Below are 24,096 nucleotides of genomic sequence, written 5' to 3'. Positions count from 1 at the left end.
ACCTCTCGGGGTCCTTGCAGCTTTAACATTCACAGAGCCTGGAGTCAGGACCTGCTTTTTTTTTAATCCTGGGCTTTGAGAAGACAAGAATACACGCAGGGGAAAGGACGCCTTCTGAGATCTGTTTGCTCCCTTGCGAAAGAGGTAAATCCTCTTGTCACGACTGGAGGTAAGTCCTTTCAGTGACCGCTGCCCCCATCCCAACACACCTGGCTCTACCTGTTCTCCCTGGGGGAGCTCTACTTGGCTCGAGGTCATTGAACCTCCCGTTTCAGTCCGGTGCGGGAGAGGCAGAAACCATGCTGCTTCTGACTTAGGGAGCACGGCCCGGTCTGCTGGTCCTCCCCAACCAACAGGAGAAGGAGCGGGGCGGGGCGAAGGGAAGCCCCGCCCCGGAGGCGGGGCTTCGGGTCTCTTCTCCACAGGTTTCCGAGCGGCGAGGTCCTGGAGGCTTTAGTTTAGGAAGGCGTTGTGAAAAAATCCCCCAAGCTTGCTCAGCAGATCTGAAATGAGCATTTATTAAAGTCCGCTTTCTCCCAGAAGGGTCATATTCTTCGGATCCCCAGCATGTGACTGGAAGCCCAGACTGAACCTTCGTTCCCGTGCAGCCGGAAGGATTCCCGCGGGGACTTCGGCGCTCTGTAAGTCCCGAGGCATGTTACTGGTCTCTTGCAGGATACAGGACTGCACTCACACCCTCAGATCCCCTTGGCTTGGAAATCGGGTCCCGCGATTCTGGAGAGCCGGTGGAGGGGCAGCTCGGGGCTTTCAGGGTCCCCCCATTCACCAGCGGCTCTGTCGGTTTCTCCGGCTTGTTCATTTCTGCTTGTTAATTTCAGGATGAATGAATGATGCAATCCTCTGTGGGAGAACCATCAGCCCACTGTGTGTGTGTGTGTGGGGGAGAATCCCTAGAGTTGGGGGCTGACGACCCGATCACGTAATACCTTGCACCCTCTCCTTCCCTCCTGCTAGCCTTTTAAAAGTAGTTTTAATATTTCTGTGCATTGCTACAAAAACAAGTGGGGGGCTGAAATACTCATTCATTCAATGGATAGCCTCCCTCTTTTTTCTTTTGTCTGGGGCAGGAATACTTGTGGATTGATTAATGTTGTGTGACGATCAAAGAAGAAATTAGATCAACACTTTTTTTTTTAAAGCTTTTTATTTTCACAATATATGCATAGTTTTAAACGTTCACCTTCGCAAAACCTTGTGTTCCAAAAGTTTTTCTTCCTCTCTTCCCTCCACCTCTTCCCTTAGGAAGGCAAGTAATCTATATATGTTAAACATGTGCAGTTCTTCTATATATATTTCCACAGTTTAGATCAACACTTTTTATGTTTTATTACCATCCCTAGGTATGTTTTCTGTGTCATGATAAGGAGAATCTCAGAGCAGGAAAGAGGAAAGCTGTGGAATGAGAAAACCTGAGTTAATCTTTGCCTCTGACACAAATTAGCATGTGACCACATAATCCAGTCACTTAATCTCTTTAACATCATTGAGTGTAGATATGGATCAAAAATAATAACAAAGAGAACTGTTTGTTATTATTTTTGATCCATTTCTACACTCAATGATGCGTTCAAACCCATGGGGGAAATAAGAGACATAGCAAGGTGCTAGGGATGAGGCTTGTCAGGACACTTGAACTCAAATGCTTTTTTTGATACTATTTATGTGGTTGACCTTACTCAGGGCACTTAAATCTTTTTTAGTAATGCCCATTTTCTTGTCTGCAAAGGTGATCCTCTCAGCCATAAATGTGGAAACTTCTCTGTGAACTAGGAAAAACCAAAAAGGGTGTTGGTTGTAGTCCGAGTATTTCATAAATGCCTTGGGAGCTTCAGAAAAATTCTGGGCAGTTAAGCCGGGGTTGAGTAATACCTGGGGCATTGATGTCTCCTCCTGCTGGTAGCATTGAGATCTCTAAAGCCTACAGTTAAATATAATACTCAGTTTGGTTAAAAATTGGCAGTGCCCAAGGATTAAAAAGACAGAAACAGAACAGGCTCTGCCCTCAAGGAGTTGACATTTTTCTTGCCCTGGTTCAGGACTCAGGAAGTCATGTAAAGGATCTGATTTCTCAATTCAGAAAAATTCAAATATTATGATTCTTTCCCCAGCCTCTATTTCCACACACTCCCTACACTACCTTTGCTTTCTCTCTCCCCCCCCCCCCCACCAAAAAAAAAAAATGCTCCAGGAATAAAAAAAACCAAAGCCACCAGAAAGCCTAGGTTTTCTGACTTGTAGTTGTTAGCCATTTCAGTTGTAGCATATTGACTTTTGGACTATTCCTGGAAAGCCTTGATGCTGCTTGTCACAGCTGCTCTTGGATCAACCAGTCAATCAGTAAGCATTTATTAGACTCCTGCCATGGGATCTCTCCGTTCCCACTGGGGACAATCTCCTTTAAAGTCACTTCTTAAGCTGGGGGTTGTTATTTGTCCCTCACTCTCTAAGAGGACTGACATCAGGGAGGTGATACCATGACATGCAAGTGAGGGAGGGCTGTGCAATGTTACCCGCCTCCAGAGCTATCTGGATCCAGTGGCCAGATGTAGCTCAGGACGACTAGAGATGATTTGGAAGCAATGGGAGACTTTGGCCTTTTTAAACTAAGGCCTTCAACAGGTCTCAGTTTGACTGAGACACCCATTCCGCTATAGCTGCCCTCCCAAAGTAATCTATAACTCAATAGATAAATCCTAGATTTTTGCCTGAGACACCGAGAGATGAAGTTCCCTGCCTAACTTCACAAAAATGGGCATCAAGGTAGGATTAGAACTGAGATCTTCCTTCCTCTAATTTGGCCATTGATAATAATAGCTAGCATTCATGTTATATTTTCAATTTTGTATACTGATTCACAAAAATCTCATTTGATCCTAACACTGATTTTGGGAGATAGGTGCTGTAATTTTAGGCTTTTCAGAATTTCAAACCCAATCCGGGTGGGGAAGGGCTCTTCCTGCTCAACCAACTGGGAAGAAGGGCATGAGGGTGTCCCTTAGCATTATTTGTTTATTTAATGATAGCTTTTTATTTTCAAATTGCATAGATGGTTTTCAACATTCACTCTTGCAAAACCTTGTGTTCCAAATTTTTTCTTCCTCCGTCCTCCCCACCTCCCCCTCACCCAGATAGTAAATAATCCAATATGGGTTAGACATGTACTATTCTTCTAAACATATTTTCACACTTATCATGCTGCATTAAAAAAAAAAAAAGATCAAAAAGGGAAAAAGAAAGAAAGAAAAAAAAACAATCAAGTAAACAACAAAAAACGTGAAAATGCTATTTTGTGATCCACATGTAGTCTCCGTAGTCTTCTTTCTAGAAGTAGATGGCTCTCTCAGATGAGTATTATTTATCAGAATGAGCCTCCTTTCCTCTCCATCTTTCCTTAGTAAAGATAAACTAGTGAAGGTGAAAAGTATCATGGAAGAATGGAGACAGATAGACCTGGGCTATAATCTTGTGTCTATGGTCAATAGATAGCTAATCTTGGAAACAGGAAAGTCTGTACATGAACTGATGCTAAGTGAAATGAGCAGAACCAGGAGATCATTATATACCTCAACAACGATACTGTCTGAGGATGTATTCTGATGGAAGTGGATTTCTTTGACAAAGAGACCTAACTCAATTTCAATTGATAAATGATGGACAGAAGCAGCTACACCCAAAGAAAGAACACTGGGAAATAAATGTAAACTATTTGCATTTTTGTTTTTCTTCCCGGGTTATTTATACCTTCTGAATCCAATTCTCCCTGTGCAACAAGAGAACTGTTCGGTTCTGCAAACATATATTGTATCTAGGATATACTGCAACATATTTAACATATATAGAATTGCTTGCCATCTAGGGGAGGGAGTAGAGAGAAGGAGGGGAAAAATCGGAACAGAAGCGAGTGCAAGGGATAATGTTGTAAAAAAAATTACCCTGGCATGGGTTCTGTCAATAAAAAGTTATTATAAAAGAAAAAAAAAAGGAAAAAAAACCAAGAAAAACAAAAAACAGGAAAGTCTGGGTTCAATCCTGGCAGGATCATGGTCCTCTATATTATAAGGCAGAATGGTGAAGTAGAAGGAGCACTGGGTTGGAAACAAAGGTTTTGGATTTGAATACTGGCTGTTAACTGTGTGACATTGGAAAAATCAGATAAGCTCTGTGGACCTCCACTTTTCCCTCTATAAAATGGAAAAATTGGAGTAGTTGACCTTCAAAGTCTTTTCCAGTTCTAAATCTGTGAACCTTTCTTCCTGAATGAGTTGCCTGTCTGCATTGTGGAAGGAATTTCTCAATAGTATTTTATTTTTTCTACAATTATATGTCAACAAAATGTTTGGCATTCATTTTTACAAGATTTTGAGTTCCAAATTTTTCTCCCTCCCCTCCCTTCTTCCAAAGATGATAGGCAGTTTTATATGGTTATTATACATGTGCTATCATGTAAAATATATTTCCATATTAGTCACAGTTGGGAAAGAAGAAAGAGATCAAAAGAAAAAAAAACAGGAGAAAGAATAAATTAAAAACTTATGTTTTGATCTGCATTCAATGTTCATTAGTTCCTTATCTGGATGTGGGTAGTTTTCCTTTGTGAGTCCTTCGTACTTGTCTTGGATCATTATATTGCTGGGAAGAGTTGATCATCACACAATGTTGCTGATACTGTGTACAATGTTTCCCTGGTTCTGCTCCTTTCGCTTTGCATCAGTTCATATAAGTCTTTCCAGATTTTTCATTCTTCTTGCCCAATAATATTCCATTACGTTCATATATCCAGCCATTCCTCAGCTGGTGGGCACCCCCAGTTGCAGTTTTTATGAGGCACACAGCTGGTAAGTGCCAAATAAATGTCGGAGGCTGGAGTTTGGACTTCTGACTCTAGGACTGATGCTTTATCTATATGCACCATCTAGCTGCTCCTGGGGAGGGAATTTCTATACTGGAAGATCACAGATCCTGACCAATATTCTCCCCTGAACAACCTGTGATAGCTACATCAGAAGGACCAAATGATAATGCCTTAGTAGACTTAGAAGGTTTTTAGAAATGTCAGCTATTATTGTTATTTTGGAAGATTCTACTATATGGAATATACTGCAGTATTCACCTGTCAAGTAGTGGTAAGATCTATTCTCATACTTTATCTTGACATAAAAGCTACCTGGAGTTTTCAACAGGTATGCTAACATTGCATCACACAGGCAAGTTCTCCTAAGCTGGTAGAAAGGCTCTGAGTTTGGGTTCAGCAGTTTAGAGAGTCCCTTGTCCTGAGGGTTGGCCAACTAGTCCATGAATATTTGGGCTATAGTGACTCATGGAGCCCCTACTAAGGTGTGGAGGGGTTGTGGTCTGAATCGTACCCTCAACTCCATTCTCTTGCCCTATGTGACTGTTCCCTCAGGCCAGAGTTCATTCTAATTGTATAATTTTCCTCCTCTGCCCCAACCATGTTCCTCAAAATGGATCTTAACCATTAGCCTGAGCTGTCCCCTTCCTCCATTAAAAAACACAGCTTTTCCATACACATCTTGAAGGGTGCTCTGGGTTCAGAAAGGGAAAAGTTGTATTTACTAGATTGTTTTCCTTTGTCTTTCTTTTCTTTTTCTTTTTCACTCCTCTAGCTTTCTCCTCTCCCTTTCCCTTTTCTTCTCTCTCTACATCTTCCTCTCTTCCCTTCTCTCTTTTCTTCTTTCCCTCTCTATTTCTTTCCTCTCCCCAATTCTCTCTTTGTCTATCTCCCCTTGACTTTACTTACCTGATGTCTTTCATTCTTTGTTTTTCCTTCTTTCTTAGTCCCAGCCCACTTATCCTTTTCTCTAGTCTTTTCATCTTTCATGAGGTGCTCATATAAAAATTTCCAGCTACTTGCTCTGCTTCTTTTTGCTTATGCAACAGGCTCCATCCCCCAAGATCTACCTCTTCCTTGGAATTCCATTAACTTTCTTTTCTTCTTTAAAAAGGGGACAGGGTCCTTCTCAGCTTTCTTTTCTTGCTCTTGGAATCTCCACAATGTACATGGAATATCCTTTCCTTCCTTTTCATCCTCTTTTCTCAGTTTTCTCAGTTTCCCATTTTTTTCTCCCTTTGTAACCTGCTCATCAGGTACAAGCTGATCTCAGGGTTACACCCCGGGTTCTTGCAGGGTTGAAGCAACAGAACAGAACATGCTCCATCTTTGTTGCTCTTGAGTCTTAGCCAAATATTTGAAGGAGATGGGTGTGTTTGACTAAGAAAACTCAAATGACCTGGCCAATTTTTATTTATCGAATTAATTTTTCTAAGTCACATATTCAGTATATGTCAAAGGCAGTATTTCCTACCTCTAAGATAGGCTGTATTATGTCTTGTTGCTTCTGCTTTTCTCTATGTCTGTTTGCAGCTCTGTCTTTGTCTTTCTTATACACACATCAACATATATGCATATGTATGTAAATATGCATTTACATATTTATTTTATTGAGTATGAAGGCATTTTATATAGTAAAAAATTTGAAAAATTAAAAAAATATATTTTTCTAAGGCCCTATCCTCCTCAATAAATTGCAGTGGATCCCTGTTATTTCCAAGATAAGTAGGAAGTCATTTAATGTTTTTTTTTTTTACAATCTGGCTCCTTCTTAGTTTTCTAGTCTTTTTACACTTTGCTCCGTGTATTCCATGATATTATCCAGCTTCATAGATGACACATTATCTGCCGACACTGGACCTTTGTCCCGGTTGCTCCCTACTCTAATGCATCCCTGTTTTTTCCAGGATAAGTAGGAAGTCATTTAAAGTTCCTTACAATCTGACTCCTTAGTTTTCTGGTCTTCTTACACTTTGCTCCACATATTCCATGATACGATCCAGCTTCATATATGACACACTATCTCCCGACTCCGGACCCTTGCCCTAGCTGTTCCCTGTGTGTGGTACAGCTCACCTCCTTTTGGTTTCCTTGGCTCCATTCAAGATTCAGCTCAGGTTCCATTTGTAGGAGACTTTCTCCGGCTCCCAGGGCACTTTCTCCTTCTGAGGTCGCCTATCCACTCCGTATGCATCTTCAAGTCTGGTTTTTACAGATTGTCTGTCCATTAGAATATAAGTCCTTTGAAGGCTAAGCACCCCACTTAACAAAAAGTCTGGCACCTAGAAGTAGTAATAAGTGTTTGTTGATTGAGAAAGAGATAATCAAGGGCAGCAGCGGATAGAGCACCAGCCCTGAAGTCAGGAGGACCTGAGTTCAAATCTGACCTCAGACACTTAACATGTCCTGGCTGTGTGACCTGGGCAAGTCACTTAATCCCAATGCCCCAGCAAAAAAAAAAAAAAAAGAAAAAGAAAAAGAAAAAAAAAGAGAGAAATAGGTAACCAGACCTATTCTGTTCAGAATAGGGAAAGAAAGTGAATCCATATGTTTTTTGCTCTTTCCTTCAGGCCCATCAGGACCGCATTTTCTTTGTGATCTCTTTCCAGACTGTGTTTGTGTCTTGACGTTTGGAGTGGGAACCCCAATATCCCCCTCTCTTTCACAGAAGGAGCTCGTTGTGGAGAGCAAAACCTCCGGGATTCAGCACTGGAGACACGTGAGTCTGGCAGCCTCTGCCTCTTCTTGCTTTGTTTCTTTGCTGTGTTCGAGCGCGACGTGCTCCAGAACATTAACTCAAGGGGATTCCCAAAAAGGTGATAACAGGCGTCTCTATGATGGCCCAAAGTCCCAGAGTTAGGAGGTCCTGAGTTCAGCTGCGGCCTCAGACACTTATCAGCGGGGCAAGTCACGTCACCCTTTGTCTCACTTTGCTCATCTTTATAATGAGCTGAAGAAGGAAATGGCAAACCGTCCCAATACTTTTTTTTGTCAAGAAAACCCCAAATGGAGTCACAAAAATCACAACCACAAAAATAAGAACAATAATGCCAGAAAGAGGGTGGCTATACATCACATTTTATGTTATTTGTAGTTGTTGGAATACCTTTCAGAGGCCGCTACTGTTCAGGATCAAGGATCATAGAGAATTTGTGCATTATTCCTCATCTGGACCGCGGCTGGCTCTAAAGACAAATAAGTTTTCATTTTTGAGGGATACAGGGACCAGCAGGTGCATGGGGTAATAGTCCACAGGGACCAATAGGTTTGTCTCTTTGACCCGTGTCCCCTTCCCCAGGAAGAACAAACTTGGGGCTGCCCCAATATAGGAGTAGTTTATTCCTGGGAAGAACTTATTCTTGGGAGCTGCTGGGAGTGGAGAAGTTTGTATCCACATGTGTTTTAGCTTTTGGACATGGGCACTAGAGTCTGTCCTGTTCTTTTCCTCCCATTTTTCCAGTTCTCTTTCCCTTCTCTCCATTCAGTCTTTCCCCCCCAAGGCTTCTTTGCAGATGTCAGAGATCCAGCATCCATTCATAACTCTTAGGCAAGAGCTAGAAAGGGAGCTCAGAGGCCATCAAAACCAAATCTAATTTATATATGGGGAAATTCAATCCCAAGGGGCTCAAATTATTTACTCAAAGTCATGTCAGAGAGACTTGAAGTCAAATGTTCTGATTCCAGAGTTAGTGCTTTTTTAAACAATTTTAATTTTTTTAATTTATTTTTTCATTTAAAATTTTCTCCAGTTACATGTCAAACAATGTTTCTTTTGGTTATACATGCACATTCATTTTAAAAAAATATTTCCATATGAATCCTGTTAGGAGAGAAAAATCAGAACTTAAGGGAAACCACAAGGTAGTGCTTTTTTCACTGGAAAACATCACTTCCCTTACCAGTACCTTCTCCCTTTGCCCACCTTAACTGAGATCTTATCCATTTTTCCGAGGTATCCCTTCCCAGCAGTACTAGGAGCACACTCATGCCCCGGGGGAGAACAACCACCATTTCTTGGCCAAGAATTTCAACTGTGATTGTTGTTCCCAGGCTGGGGGTTAGGGAGCAGCTGGGCGGCTCAGACATGGCAAGCATGGGGGATGGGAAGACTTGGGAGGAATAGGATTACAGGGACGGGGCCTTCAGCTCTATGGGATACACAGAACCCTACAGGTGAGAGACTGGGACCCAAGAACTTCTCCACTAAGGAAGCCTTCAGGCAAACCAGCTGGCTCTCTGTGCCTCAGTTTGTTCCTCCATAAATCGAGGGTGTTGGATCTGGGTAGTCTGTGATTCCCTTCATCTTGGACGGATCATTAGTAGGTGCTCTGCGGTGTAGTGGATAGAGTGAAATCAGGAAATTGTTCAGTCGTGTCCGACTCTCCGTGACCCCCTTTGGGGTTTTCTTGGCAAAGATATTGAAATGTTTGCCATTTCCTTCTCCAGGTCATTTTACAGATGGGGAAACTGAGACACACAGGGGAAAGTGACTTGTCCAGGGTCTTAAATAGCTAATAAGTGTGAATTTGAACTCGGGAAGATGATTCTTTCTGATCCCAGATCTATCTATTGTGCCATGCAAAAGACACGGATTCAAATCTTGCCTCTGACACTGCATGACCATGTCACTAAACCTCAGGCAAAGAAAGTAGAAATGAAATATTTCAGTCTTAAACTCTGCACGGGAGTTCCCACATTGACAAAATCTGCAAAACTTTGACAAAATCTGTGTATTTTAAGGGGTTGGCTAATTATAGATGCTGGAAATCCCCACAAAGATATAATAATACAACGCAATCATGTAGTGGTTTCCACATAACCAAATGATTTCCTTGTGGATTATCTAATGTGATCTTTACAACAAAAAGGTATGATTATTCCCATTGTACATATGAGCAAAGAGAGGCTGATAAAGATCACAGGATATGCCCAAAGTCATATACCTAATAGATGATGAAGCTGGAACTAGTTTGGGACTAGTTCTAGATTCTGTTCTAGTCATTTTTTTTTAATAAAAGTTTTTTTTTTAATGCTTTTTACACTGTTGTCATTGTCCAATAACAGTGTCCTTAAGACCTTCTCTTGTAGCAAAGGAACAAAAATAAACAAAAAAACAAATCTACCCCTTGGTTATGTCTGACGGTGGATGCTGCTTTATCCCACTGTAGCCCTCTCTGCCAAGAGGAGGTAAGGGACCTCATCTGCTGCTCTCCTTCCATGCCCTTAGCTTTCATTATGACAAAGCCTGGGCTGTCTGAATTGGCAGATTTCTGCTGCACTTGTTTGTAGAGACTGTTTGCTCCTCTGCCCATCCGGCTTGGCGGTCCAGCATTGGGTGACTATCAGTTACTCCCTGGGACGTTATTACTCATAGTTCTCTCTTCCTCTTTAAGAAAGACTAGGGGAGGTGGTTGCCATTGTGCCTAAGGCTATGGCAGGTTCATGCTTTATAGTTAAGAAAGAGTGGGCCAAGACCACCTCCCGAAAGTTCTTTAGCTCTGTTTGGAAATGAATTATGGATTAATCACAGTTTGTCTTCTTATTTCTACAAGAACAGGGTGACTTTCTTAAATGGGTTTTTAGTTTTTTTTTTTTTCATTGCCCATTCATCACTGAACCTTGTGTTTTCCGAGGAGCAGAATATCATGGCAACTTATTAAAGTTTCGTAGCTTATTAAAATTGTGGGCTACTTACTTTTTATAGTTTCCTTTTTTAAATTAAATTTATTTTTTATGATGAATCAATAGTGATATTTTTTTCCTTTACCTACTCCAACTAATTTTCTTTAAAGAAAGAGAACAAATTTCTGAATTGGTTTTGCCCTGAAAATATATATATATGTCTCTTTCTACAAGTTCAATCTCTCTCTGGCAGGAAGTGGGTAGCAGGCTTCCTCATAGTCCTCTGCAGTCATACATTGCTCAGAATTCTTACAGCTTTTGAACCTCTTGGTTTTTACAGTGTTGTTGTTATTGTGTGAATTGTTCTGTTTCTGCTCCCTTCATTCTGCATCAGTTCATGGAAGTCTTGCCAGAGGTCTTGGAAAGACCCCTGAGTCTTTCTTATGATTCAGTGTTTTTCCTATTCCTTCTTAGACCATTTGTTCAGTCATCCCTCCCCCACTTTCCGGTTCTTGCTACTGTATAAAGTGCAGACTGGTCCCTTGTTGTGGTCTCTTTCAGGGGCTTCTTAGTACATAGACTTATTCTGGCTCCCGAAGCCCCCACACTTGGGACTCGTGTCTTTTCTGTGCACGCTTGCGGATCGGGATGCTGCTGTCCCTTCCAACAATTACGAGCAGAGTGACCTTAGCAAGTCCCTTCTTTACCCTCATTTTTCTGGGTCTCAGCTTTGAAGTGGGGATGATATCCCACCTGCCCAACAGATGCAGGCGACTTCTCTGGGTCTCTACCACCTTTGAGACGGGTGGCTCTATCTTCAGTGTCTAGCTATAGGACAAAGGGCGAGGGGCACATAGCAGACACGAGCAGGCTGCCATGTGTGATGCAAGAGCAGTTACAGAGGAATGGAGGTATTGTCCTTGGAGAAGGGAGCCGGCCTCGGCGGGAGGGCAAGGAATGGACGGACAGAACATGTGCTCCCCTGGCTCCACGCAATATGAAGGGAACATGAGGAAGGTTTCCGGCACATAGCAGGGAAACCTTGTGCCAAATGGGAATGAGAGACACAGGAATGGATGAGAATCAGCATTATTGGAGGGAATAATCCCCTAATAAGAGTAGATAATATTCTAGAATATTATATAATATATACAGATATAAGATATAACATACATACATGTTAATATATAAAAATATATTATATCTAGGATATATGACATAGATGTAAGTATGTAACATATTACATGTTATTATTACATATTATATATAATATGTAAGGTATGCAACATTATATATGTTATTATGTATAATGTGTAACATGTGTAAACATATTATATATAATATGTAAGATATATAATAGATAAGAATAGATAATAAAGTTTATAAAATGCTTTAAGACTTACAAAACACTGTACATATGTTATCCTGAGTATTTTACATGGTCTACAGTTATTTTAAATAGAATTTCTCTTTTTATCTAATTCTGCTGCGTATGAATGGTAACATAAAGAAATGCCCAAAATCATATAGCTAGTAGATGATAGAGCTAGGACTGGTTTGGGACTGTTCTATATTCTGTTTTTCATGATGCTAGGGTGTTAGTAGATAAAATGATCACCCTGGAGTCAGATGAACCTGAGTTCATATTCAGACACTTACTAGCCGTGTGACTGAGCAAATCACTTAATCTTGTCTGCCTTAAGTTTCCTTATTTATATAAAGAGCTGGAGGAGGAAATGGGAAACCTTTGCCAAGAAAACTTCAAATTTGTCATGAAAAATAGGACATGACTAATCAACTAAACAACCGCAAAAATTTGTATATTGTCTGCATTTGTCTTAAATGGAATTTCTCTTTTTATCTGTACATATGTTATCTCATTCAGTCCTCGTAATCACTCTGGGAAGTGGGTTCTTGTTATTATTTCCATTTTACAGGTGAGGAAACTGAGGCTGGAAGAGGTTAAGTGACATATTTAGTATTTAGTATCCAAGGGAGGATTTCTGCTCAGGTTTTCCTGACTCAGTCCAACCCAACAGTCTAATCTCTAACATTAAGAAAGACTGTCACAAGAAGTCTTGAATTTGGGAAAATGTTTTGCAGGAGGAATTCTAGGCTGTTAGAACATCCACTGCATCCTCAAGCATGGCTCCCAGAACATGACCTGAAGCCTGAAGCCTGATCAGTCTGTTAGGGATGGGGGGCAGAGTCGGCAAGATGCTATTGTCTCTGATCTGGCTGTTTGTAGGGACCTTTGGCACTCGAGCCAAGCTTCCAGAGTCCGGACAGGCCAGTGTGTGGATAAGATAACAATGTAAACAGTCCTAGGTTTGCCGAGCCGCTATCGTGCTAAGGTCTTCGCGTAGCCAGATCTCATATTTTATAATGTTCCTTCTGGCTGAGGGTCTGTCAGCCCCATTCAGAGTGTAGCATTCTTTGCTATGATTCCACTTAGTTCACATCATCTCATTTAAGTTCTATCTGATGGTAAGTCCTAGTCGCCTCTTGCTGAACTTTCAGGTCTTACAAGATTTTCCACCTACACAAAAAAATGAAGCCAAAACCTCCAGCAAATGATTGTGAATTTAATTTTGTGCCATGCTTGGTACAGAGAGAGATGGGATCTCTGAACCGCAGCCCGCCCCTGATGGCACTGTGAATGCCAGCCCGCAGGGCTGCTGGAAATAGGTGCGGACAGCAGGAACTGTATCACGTCCCAGCCTGAAGATAGACTGCAGCGAGCCGAGATGTAAAAGTGACTGTCACAATTACGCGCGACTTCATGGCAGCTGGGGAGCAAGACCACATTGCAACTTTTAGTCCAGAGTTCCTGGAAATTTGGGGGGAATTCTGTCCCTTCAGACTGTAGAGGAATGAAAATCAGCATAAGACACCATAATGTCTGCAGGACACAAAAAATATAAGAGCTTTGGAAATATAAAAAAAAGGAGCCATGAGCCTGATGTTACTTACAGTAGGAATCAATTCCAGAGCCAGCCCTTCCTCTTTGACTGCATTTAAAAGGGGACTCATCAAGAATATTTGGTGGGCACCTAAAGGCCCGATCCGAACTAAGATCAGAATAAGTTTCCAAAATAATAATAACTAAAGTTTATATAAGTATACCAGACACTGTGCTAAGCACTTTACAAAGGAAATTGAGAAAATGTAATAAGACAGAGATTAAATGACTTGCCCAGAGTCACAGCTAGTAAGTGTCTGAAGCTGGATTTGAACTCATTTTCTTCTCCAGTTCATTTTACAGATTAGGAAACTGAGGCAGAAAAGGTTAAATGACTTGCCCAGAGTCACACAGCTAGTAAGTGTTTCAGACTGGATTTGAATTTAGGTTTTCCTGATTCCAAGCCTGGCACTGCACCACATCATCTGAAATATTTCTCCTTTTTACTTTTGTCTCCCCAAAATCTTGGCACATAGTAGGCACTTACTAAATCTCTGTTGGTTTGAATCCAGTTGCTTTATATTTCTCATTCTTGTTTTGTCTTGCAGAAGGAGAATTCATTGAAGGATGGTCTCCCACTCGGAGCTGAGAGAAATTTTTTGCTCTGCTGATGCCGTCTGTTTTGATGTTGACAGTACGGTTATTAGAGAAGAAGGAATCGATGAGCTGGCCAAGTTCTGCGGTGTTGGGGATGCTGTGTCAGAAATGTATGAGAATAATTAAACACCGGGCCTCTCTTCGGTCGGCCGAGCATGAGAGTATTCCTGGGGGAGGCTAGAACAGGGGTCAGAGTGTACCAGGTTTAGTTAGTCATGGGCTTGCCTTCCAGCCTCCATTTTCCTATCTCTGAAATAAGGACTTTTGGGGGACTGGTCTATAAAAAATAGATATCTATAAAATAGATCTATAGGCAAATATAAAATCTCTCTAAATTTACTCTAGATCTATAGGTATCTAAAATGCAGCTATAGATCTATAGGTATCTATAATATAGATATAGATTTATGGGAACCTGTAATATAAATATAGATCTATAGGTATCTATAGTGCATATATAGATCTATGACATAGATATAGATCTCTATAGGTATCTATAATATAGATAAAGATTTAGGGGAACCTGTAATATAAATATAGATCTATAGGTATCTATAGTGCATATATAGATCTATGACATAGATATAGATCTCTATAGGTATATATAATATAGATATAGATTTATGGGAACCTGTAATATAAATATAGATCTATAGGTATCTATAGTGCATATATAGATCTATGACATAGATATATATCTCTATAGGTATCTATAATATAGATAAAGATTTATGGGAACCTGTAATATAAATATAGATCTATAGGTATCTATAGTGCATATATAGATCTATGACATAGATATAGATCTCTATAGGTATCTATAATATAGATATAGATTTATGGGAACCTGTAATATAAATATAGATCTATAGGTATCTATAGTGCATATATAGATCTATGATATATATATAGATCTCTGTAGGTATCTATAAAATCCTAGCAACTTCTGGGCATCCATCAGATGCAAGGATTCCGAGGTGGGTTATGTTGTGAAAAGGGCTGGCGCCAGCAGTCTACCCACGGAATGCTCCTGATTCAGGTGGTGTTCCCTACTTTTGTCAGATTATTTAGACAGATTGGTAAGCTGACTCACTCAGAGAGCCCCCTTCCTTCCCAGGTTGTGGCAGCTTTCTCTAGGACTCTAAAGGATCTGTTACCCTCAGCCTCCGTAATTATCCATTTTGGGTCCCCTGGGAGCAAAGGTTTGCAGCACTGTGGAGTTTCCAGGGAAGCCCCTCCATCACCCAGCATTCCTATCCTGCTTTCTATAATAGCTTGGACTGGACTTCTGCCCCTGCCAGATCAGACACGGGGAAAGCTTGTCTCCTTCTCACACAAGATGCTCTTGGTCGACCCTTCTCGAGCCCGAGAGAGCAGTTTAGGAAGCCCCTGGCCTGGGCCTTCTGAGAGCCCAAGCCCCCAACATAGACCGGGTCACGGCAGCACAGGCGACTCCACTAGCGGTCGTTCTTTGGCCCAAAGCGGCCTCCTTCGTGGGTACCTTGCTGGGCGAGGGCGTGGGGTTGGCACTGATTGGCTGAATCTCCTTCTCAGGACCCGCAGAGCTATGGGTGGCGCGGTGACTTTCAAGGCAGCCTTAACAGAGCGGTTAGCACTGATCCAGCCCTCCAGAGAGCAGGTGCAGAAGCTGCTCTCGGACCACCCTCCCCACCTCACGCCGGGGATCAGGTAAGAGGGAGCCGTGGCTCTCAGGGGTCCCCAGACATCCTACCTCCGTGGACTTTCAGTTGCACAGCCCAGGAAGGACCCAGGCGTCCAGCCTCTAGAGAGACTGAACGAGATGTGCTGAGAGGGAGGGGGTTCAGAGCCTCCCTCTGCCACTTCCTGCCTGGGGTCTTAGGTCATTCATCTTTCCTCCTCTGTACAAGGAGAACACTGCACTCGGTCCCTTCCAGCTCCAAGTCTGTGATTCTGTGCTGATAACTGATATTCTCACTTGATACTTGAGGGCCTGCTAAGAAGTATCTAGCCATAGACTCAAGAAAACTCAGACACCAGCTGTGATTCTGGACATATCATCTTACACTATTTGCCTCAGTTTCCTCATCTGTCAAATGAGCTGGAGAAGAAAATGGCAAACGATTCCATTACTTTGTCAAATGGGATCACAGAAAGTCAGATATAATTGAAATGACTGAACAAAAAAAATAAATAAAATGACACCATGGATGTCTCATACATATTTATTTTTAAAATCAATAATTTAAAAGTTAATAATTGCTCCAACCAAACTAGTAGAATTAAGAAGCCATAAGCCCATGCAGAGGTCCTACTGTGAGATATAAATGTATTTCTGGAGCCCTCCTTCTATGGGCTTCTCTTTGCTGATTGAATTTCTGTCACCCTCAGGGAGCTGGTGAGCCGTTTACAGCAGCGAAACGTTCAGGTCTTCTTAATATCTGGTGGGTTCAGGAGCATCGTAGAACATGTCGCTTCCAAACTCAACATTCCAGCCACCAATGTCTTTGCCAATAGATTGAAGTTCTATTTCAATGGTAAGCGTCCATTTGGAATATTCTCTTCTTATTCATTTCAGTTCCATTAATAGAGAGTATTCAGGTAAAGAGGTCCCTGGCGATGGGCACAGGATATGATAATTGGGTAAGAAACAGAAATTAAATGAGGAAATAGACATTTCTCTGTGGTTTTAGGTGTGTGCCCAAAAGCACTGGGGGCATCCTGCCCCCAAGTAGGACCTATGTCATAACCAGGGTATGTTACAACCCCACTAGACTTCATTTTCCTAATCTATAAAATGGAGGGATGGGCAAAATGACCTTCAAGAGTCCTTTTATTTCTAGATCTATGAACCTATGACTCCATGTGTATTGGCTCCCAGGTCAGTGGGGATCATCTTGTCTTTATCTATTTGCTAGTAGTTGGTAAAATGCCTTAGGTTTTCAGCAATGTGCTCATTTCCAAGTGATCGATGATGCTTATTTTGCATCCAGTAGTTTTCCAAGCATCTTGATTTATTTGGTTCTTACCCTGGAGTCCATGTGAGGTTTTAAAAATATATATTTTGATAACGATTTCAGTGTAATTAGTTTTCTTTGTAATGCCATATGTTTTCTTTTATGCATTTAAAAACTTTTCTGAAAAAGGGTCCATAGACTTCACTAGACACTGCACAGGGATCTAGAACAAGCAAAACAAAGGAAAACAGAAAAAGTGCAGAAGGCTAGCTGTAGGTCCCTGGCAGAAATGCAGCCTGCCAACAGCAGGACTTCAGGAAACCCAGCTTTGCAACTTGTAACTAGGCTCAAAGGGCTACAAACCGTGCACACCCTTTGATCCAGCAGTGTCTCTACTGGGCCTGTATCCCAAAGAGATCTTAAAGGAGGGAAAGGGACCCACATGTGCAAAATGTTTCTGGCCGCCCTGTTTGTAGTGGCAAGGAACTGGAAACTGAGCGGATGCCCATCAGTTAGGGAATGGCTGAATAAATTATGGTATATGAATGTTATAGAATATTATTGTTCTATAAGAAAAGATCAGCATAATGATTTCTTTTTTTAATCTCCTACCACAATTATCATTTTTTTTATTATAACTTTTTATTGACAGTGCATCTTCATGGGTAATTTTTTACAACATTATCCCTTGCATTCCCTTCTGTTCCGATTTTTCCCCTCCCTCCCTCCACCCCTTCCCCCAGAGGGCAAGCAGTCCTATATATGTTAGATATGTCACAGAGTATCCTAGATACAATATATGTTTGCAGAACCGAACAGTTCTCTTGTTGCACAGGGAGAATTGGATTCAGAAGGTAGAAATAACCCGGGAAGAAAAACAAAAATGCAAGCAGTTTATATTCATCTCCCAGTGTTCTTTCTCTGGGTGTAGCTGCTTCTGCCCATCATTGCTCAATTGGAACTGAATTAGATCTTCTCTTTGTCGAAGAGATCCACTTCCATCAGAATACATCCTCAAATAGCATCATTGTTGAGGTATATAATGATCTCCTGGTTCTGTTCATTTCACTCAGCATCAGTTCATGTAAGTCTCGCCAGTCCTCTCTGTATTCATCCTGCTGGTCATTCCTTACAGAACAATAATATTCCATAACATTCACATACCACAATTTATTCAGCCATTCTCCAATTGATGGGCATCCACTCATTTTCCAGCTTCTGGCCACTACAAACAGGGCTGCTACAAACATTTTGGCACATACAGGTCCCTTTCCCTTCTTTAGTATCTCTTTGGGACAGCAGGATAATTTCAGAGAGGCCTGGAGAGATTTACATGAATAATGCTAAGTGAAGTGAAGTTGTTCAAGAACAACAACATTTTACAATGACCAATACTGATGGATTTGACTCTTTTTAACAATACAGTGCCATTTTGGGCCAGTTTCAATGGTCTTGTGATGGAGAGAGCCATCTGTATCCAGAGAGAGAACTATGGGGACTGAATGTGGACCATAACTTAGTATTTTCACCTTTTTTGTTGTTGTTTGCTTCCATTTTGTTTTCTTTCTCATTTTTCCCCTCTTTGATCTGATTTTTCTTTTGCACCATGATAATTGTGGAAATATGTATAGAAGAATTACACATGTTTGACCTATATTGGATTATTTGCTCTCTAGAGGTGGAGGGAGGGAGAAAGGGAAAAAGAAAAATTTGGAACACAAGGTTTTGCAAAGGTGAATGTTGAAAATTATCTTTTATATATTTTGAAAATAAAAAGCTCATGAACCGATGCTGAGCAAAACAAGCAGAACCATTGTACACAATAACAGCAAGAATGTGCGATGATCAACTATGAAACTTGGCTCTTCTCAGTGGTTCAGTGATCCAAAGCAATCCTGACAGATTTTGGACAGAAAATGCCATCTACATCCAGAAAAGGAACTCAAGAGATTTATGCTATATTCAATTCTTTTTTCGTTGTTTTTTTTTTTTTTAATCTCATCCATGGTTTTTCCCTTTTGCTTTGATTTTTCTCTCCCAACATGATTCATAAAACAATGTGTATTAATAAACAAATGAACAAATAAATAAATAAAAAGAAAGAAAAAAAGAAAACAAAAAGCTTAAAAAAACCCAGAAAATCCAGCTTTGGGGGATTCTAGGCTGATAATTATCTTCTCATTAAATTCCTTAATTCCATCTTGGGCCTTAGGTCCCTGCAGCATGAATTGGGTTACTTTTAAAGTTTTGAAAATAAAATTGCTTGGATGGGAGAGGAATGAGAAGGAAGGAGAGGTTTCAAAGTTTAAAAAAAATTCTAAAAATAAATACATAAACGTGTTCTCCACCTTATTAAAAAAAAGAGTTTTAATTCATTTGAATTAAATAAAACCAGGCTAACTTTGGAGAAGGAAAACTTTGGTATCTGCAAGGTGATATATTTTTTTTAAATAGTTTTTTATTTTCAAAATATATGTAAAAAAATATTCAAAAAATATGTCAAAAAATATATGTCAAAAAATGTGTAAAAAAAAAATATATGTTTTTAACATCCACCCTTGCAAAATCTTGTTTTCTAAATTTTTTTCCTTCTTTTCCCCTGACCCCCTTCTCTAGATAGTAAGTAATCCAATATATGTTAAACATGCACAATTCTTCTATTCATATTTCCACATTTATCATACAGCATAAGAAAAATGAAATCAAAAAGGAAAAAAAATGAGAAAGAAAACAAAAAGCAAGCAAACTACAACAAAAAAGTGAAAATATTATGTTGTGTTCCACATTAAGTCCCCACAATCCTCCCTTTGGATGCATTTGGCTCTCTCCATCACAAGTTTATTGGAATTGGCCTGAATCATCTCATTGTTGAAAAGAGCCACGTCCATCACAGTTGATCATCACACAATCTTGTTGCTTTGTACAATGTTCTCCTGGTTCTGCTCACTTCATTTAGCTTTAGTTCATGTAAGTCTTTCCAAACCTCTCTGAAATCATCCTGCTGGTCGTTTCTTACAGAACAATAATATTCCATAATATTCATATACCATAACTTAGTCAGCCATTCTCTAAGTTATGGACATCAACTCAGTTTCCAGTTCCTTGCCACTACAAAAAGGGCCGCCACAAACATTTTTGCACATGTGGGTCCTTTTCCCCTTTTAATGATCTCTCTGGGATACAGACCCAGTGCTGGATCAAAGGGTATGCATAGTTTGATACCCCTTTGGCCATAGTTCCAAATTACTCTCCATGGTAGGACCTGTTCACAGTTTGACAGTTTTTCTTCATCTTGCCAACATTCATATTATCTTTTCCTGTTGTCTTAGCCAATTTGAGAGATGTATAGCGGTACCTCAGAGTTGTCTCAATTTGCATTTCTCTAATAAATAGTGATTTAGAATATTTTTTCATATGATTAGAAATGGTTTTAGTTTCTTTGCCTGAAAATTGTCTGTTCATATCCTTTGACTACTTATCAATTAGAAAATGGCTTGTATTCTTATAAATCTGAGTCAATTCTCTATTTTAGAAATAAGGCCTTTATCAGAAGTCTTGGATATAAAAACTTTCCCAGTTTTCTGCTTCCCTTCTAATCTTGGCTACATTTAATATACATTTAATATAATTTAAATTATCCATTTTGCATTTCATAATGTTCTCTAGCTCTTCTTTGGACATAAATGCTTTCCTTATTCACAGATCTGAGAGTTAGCCATCCCTTGTTCTCCTAATTTGCTTCTAGTTGTCACTTTTTATGTCTAAGTCATGAACCCATTTCTACCTTATCTTGGTATCAGGTATTAGGTGTTGATCAGTGTCTAGTTTCTGCCATACTATTTTTTAATTTTCCAAGCAATTTTTATCAAATAGTAAGTTCTTATGCTAGAAACTGGAGTCTTTGGGTTTATCAAACACTTGATAAATATAATCATTAACTATTGTGTCTTGTGAGCCTAACCTATTCCACTGATCCACTACTCTATTTCTTAGCCAGTGCCAAATGGTTTGATGGCCGCTTCCTTCTAAGACAGTTTTAGGTACAGCTAGGAAGGCGGCACATTTTTCATCCATCGCTGTTCTTGAAAAGAATTTACTAAATTATTGAGGGGTTGCTATCTGCATCTCTAGAGGGAGCATCTATGCCAGTGAAAACAGAGATTCTTGGGATATTGAAGAAGGAAATATGGGTTTATATTTTTTAGGGAAGGGGGGGGGTATGATTCTACTCCTATACTAAGATTTCCTTTTAAGAGATTCCCTTCCCTAGAGAAGGGCAGCATCTGCTTTTAAGAATTGGAGTCTCAAGAGTTTCCTGGTGGTCCTGAGAGATTACGTCCTGGGCACTGTCATAGAATCAGCGATAAAATTTGAACTTGAGTCGTTCTGCCTCCCTCTATTCACAGTGCCATAAAGCTTGTATGTATATGTGTGTGGGGGGGGGGGTAGCTGCCTTATATTTATTTTGTCTATACCTGTGTCATCACGTGGGCTAGGCAGGATGTATAAAATTCAGTGGGAGTAATAAAATGTCACATTTCTAAAAAGAATGAGAATTACTATTGTTGGCGAGATTGGAAAACTAGCCTTTGGTGAGAACATTGAGTTCTTCCACCACCAGCTCCCCTTAGATTACCTGGGATATCCAGGAAAGGCCAGGGACTCTAAATCTCTAACATTCTCCTTTTCCTTTCCAATCAATCAACCAACAAGTATTTATTAAGCACCTACTACATGCCATTCATTGATGATGCAAATACAAAAATGAGACATTTCCAACTCTCAAGAAAGTTACATTCTAATAAAATATAAGAGAACATGAACATCTGTAAATAGAGACAAAAGAAATACATAGACTGAGGATAATTGATGAGTGGAAAGTGCTAACAGCTTGGAGGAGGCTGTTCACATGTGAAAGATGATTATTAATCTGAGTTTTGAAAGGTGCTGAGGATTCTGAGAGATGAAATTGAGGAGGGCAGGCATTTGAGGCTCTGGGCCTTTGTGTAGCAGGAGAAAGCCTGTTTGGATGGGAGAATGTTTGATGGGGGAAATGTTTAATGAGGAATAATAACGGCAAGTTGTGAAGGGCCTTGAGTGCTCAACAGAAGAGCTGATGTTTGAAATGTACGCTTTTTCTTGTTAACTAGTTATTAAGCAATATATAAGTGGGAATAGGTAATCATAATTTTAACAGTTCTCAAAATATGGATGTTTTAAAACTCAAAAAAGTAATAGACATTCAGAAACGTAAAGAGTTGATATTTGGAACTTAGACATAATGTTTTTATTCTACCCTCCTGCTATGTTCCTTAATATGGAATGAATACATCTTTGACCCTGCTGCCATCACTATTCTCTCTAGGTGAGTACGCGGGTTTTGATGAGAGCCAACTGACCTCTGAGTCGGGCGGGAAAGGCAAGGTGATTGGACTCCTGAAGGAACGGTTCCATTTTAAGAAAATCGTCATGATTGGGGATGGAGCCACCGACATGGAAGCTTGTCCTCCAGCTGTAAGTCCTAAGGATATTATTACTCCCTGTCTATTCTTTAGTAAACAAAACATAGATCTGAGATAGATGGTCTTCTCTTTCTTCGTCTACAGGGAGGTGCTTTTTGGGCCAGAGTCCCATCTCTATGACTTACAATCTGGGCAGATCATTTTACTTTTCTCTGAGCTTCTGTTACTTTCTGTAATAGAATGTATTGTCTTGGACAGTTCTCTTTTTTAAAAAATTGCATGTCTTAGGCAGTTCTTAAAAAAAAAAATTTGTATGTCTTAGGCAGTTCTCTTTTTAAAAATTTGTATGTTTTGGGCAGTTCTCTCAAAAAAAAAATTGTATGTCTTAGGCAGTTCTCTTAAAAAAATTTTTGTATGTTTTGGTCAGTTCTCTTAAAAAAATGTTTTTTTTTTTTTTTTTTGAGGGGGGGGGGCCCTGTCTTCTGTCAAAAGAGAACAATTGGGATTCAATGACTTCTCAGTTCTCTTCCAGTCCTAAATCGATTGAGCAAACAACATTCATGGTAGATCCAAGATGGTGGGAGTAAATGGAATACTCCAGTAGAACCTTCCCAATGTTCCCCTCTAAATCAAATTCTAAAACCAAGGTCATTCAGTAACTGCCTACTAAGCTTCCAGATACTTATGCACTATTGCTTTTGTTTAATTCAAGCACTTTGGGTGGGTACACCTGGCTCTTCCCAGCAATCATTCCAATCAGCTCCCTAAACAGGCAACTTCCCAGAACAATCAGTTGTTGTCTTTCATGCTGATTACACCTGATAGAATGTTTCCACTTTCCTGATTTCCTGATTGGGAAGAGAAAGGATGGATGTCCTATCCCTGATAATCCAGCCTTCATCCTAGCACAATATTTACTAAATGGATTGATTAGTTTATTAATTTAAGATGAGATAAAAAGAATGGCTCTGAACTAGCTCTAAGATCTATTTCTGGGGAAAATCTCCATTAGAATGAAAGTTTAACCATAGTAGAGTCTGTCTTTTTGCTTTTCTTTACTTTTTTAGCAATTAGTATAGTACATTTAGTAGGAGCTTAATGATTGCTTGTTGACTCACATTCCCTCTCCACCCCCCAAAATTGATAATTTAGACTTTTTGATTCAATACCAGAGACCATATAATTTTCTTTTGATACTTTTGATTCCTTTTTTTTTTTTTTTTCCTCTCCTTTTTAGGATATTTTCATTGGCTTTGGAGGAAATGTGATTAGGCAACAAGTGAAAGATAATGCCAAGTGGTACATCACTGACTTTGGAGAGCTTCTTCAAGAACTGGAAAAATGATGTCTAATTTGAAATATATGAAATATACATACATATATATTTTATTAGCACTTCCAGATTAATTAAAAAGAATACTTATACAGATTTATGTTGTTTCCGTACATTTACCTATTATCTTTTTACATGACCAAATTTATGCTGGTCTCCAGTCCCTTCAGCTTGACTAGAGAATGATTTCTGACCACTTTGCCCACTGAAGTTCCCAGTTTAAGGCCAGTTAAAAACATTCTTCCTTCCTTGACCTTTGAGTAGAATACTAAGGCACGGGGTAGGGACTTCTACCCCTTCTCCCCCATAGGAAT

General features: G+C 40.0%; 1 protein-coding gene across 3 annotated transcripts; it reads left to right on the top strand.

Annotated features, from left to right (window-relative positions):
• The first annotated feature begins 369 nt into the window (after positions 1-369).
• On the top strand, positions 370-23,878 carry PSPH (phosphoserine phosphatase). 3 transcript variants are annotated; one of them, XM_051992020.1, is made up of 7 exons: positions 370-641; positions 7,539-7,589; positions 14,003-14,161; positions 15,606-15,740; positions 16,422-16,567; positions 22,353-22,501; positions 23,687-23,878. In XM_051992020.1, the coding sequence occupies exons 3-7, from the start codon at positions 14,022-14,024 to the stop codon at positions 23,792-23,794; spliced, it is 678 nt and encodes a 225-aa protein (XP_051847980.1). In that variant the 5' UTR covers positions 370-641; positions 7,539-7,589; positions 14,003-14,021; the 3' UTR covers positions 23,795-23,878. The 3 variants fall into 3 exon arrangements, with proteins under 3 accessions (XP_051847980.1, XP_051847979.1, XP_051847978.1); XM_051992019.1 differs by having other exon boundaries at positions 7,480-7,589; XM_051992018.1 differs by having other exon boundaries at positions 7,441-7,589.
• The last annotated feature ends 218 nt before the right edge of the window (positions 23,879-24,096 follow it).

Source organism: Antechinus flavipes, chromosome 4 (assembly GCF_016432865.1).
Source record: "Antechinus flavipes isolate AdamAnt ecotype Samford, QLD, Australia chromosome 4, AdamAnt_v2, whole genome shotgun sequence".
Taxonomy (NCBI): domain Eukaryota; kingdom Metazoa; phylum Chordata; class Mammalia; order Dasyuromorphia; family Dasyuridae; genus Antechinus; species Antechinus flavipes.
Note: the sequence above shows the minus strand (reverse complement) of the source record. Positions and strands in the feature narration are given on the sequence as shown.

Bases quoted from the DNA above. Each gene is read 5' to 3' on its own strand.
- PSPH (XM_051992020.1), top strand. From the start codon at position 14,022: ATGGTCTCCCACTCGGAGCTGAGAGAAATTTTTTGCTCTGCTGATGCC. The intron at 14,162-15,605 runs GTATGAGAATAA...TCTCCTTCTCAG, and splicing joins GGGGATGCTGTGTCAGAAAT to GACCCGCAGAGCTATGGGTG. The intron at 16,568-22,352 runs GTAAGCGTCCAT...TATTCTCTCTAG, and splicing joins ATTGAAGTTCTATTTCAATG to GTGAGTACGCGGGTTTTGAT.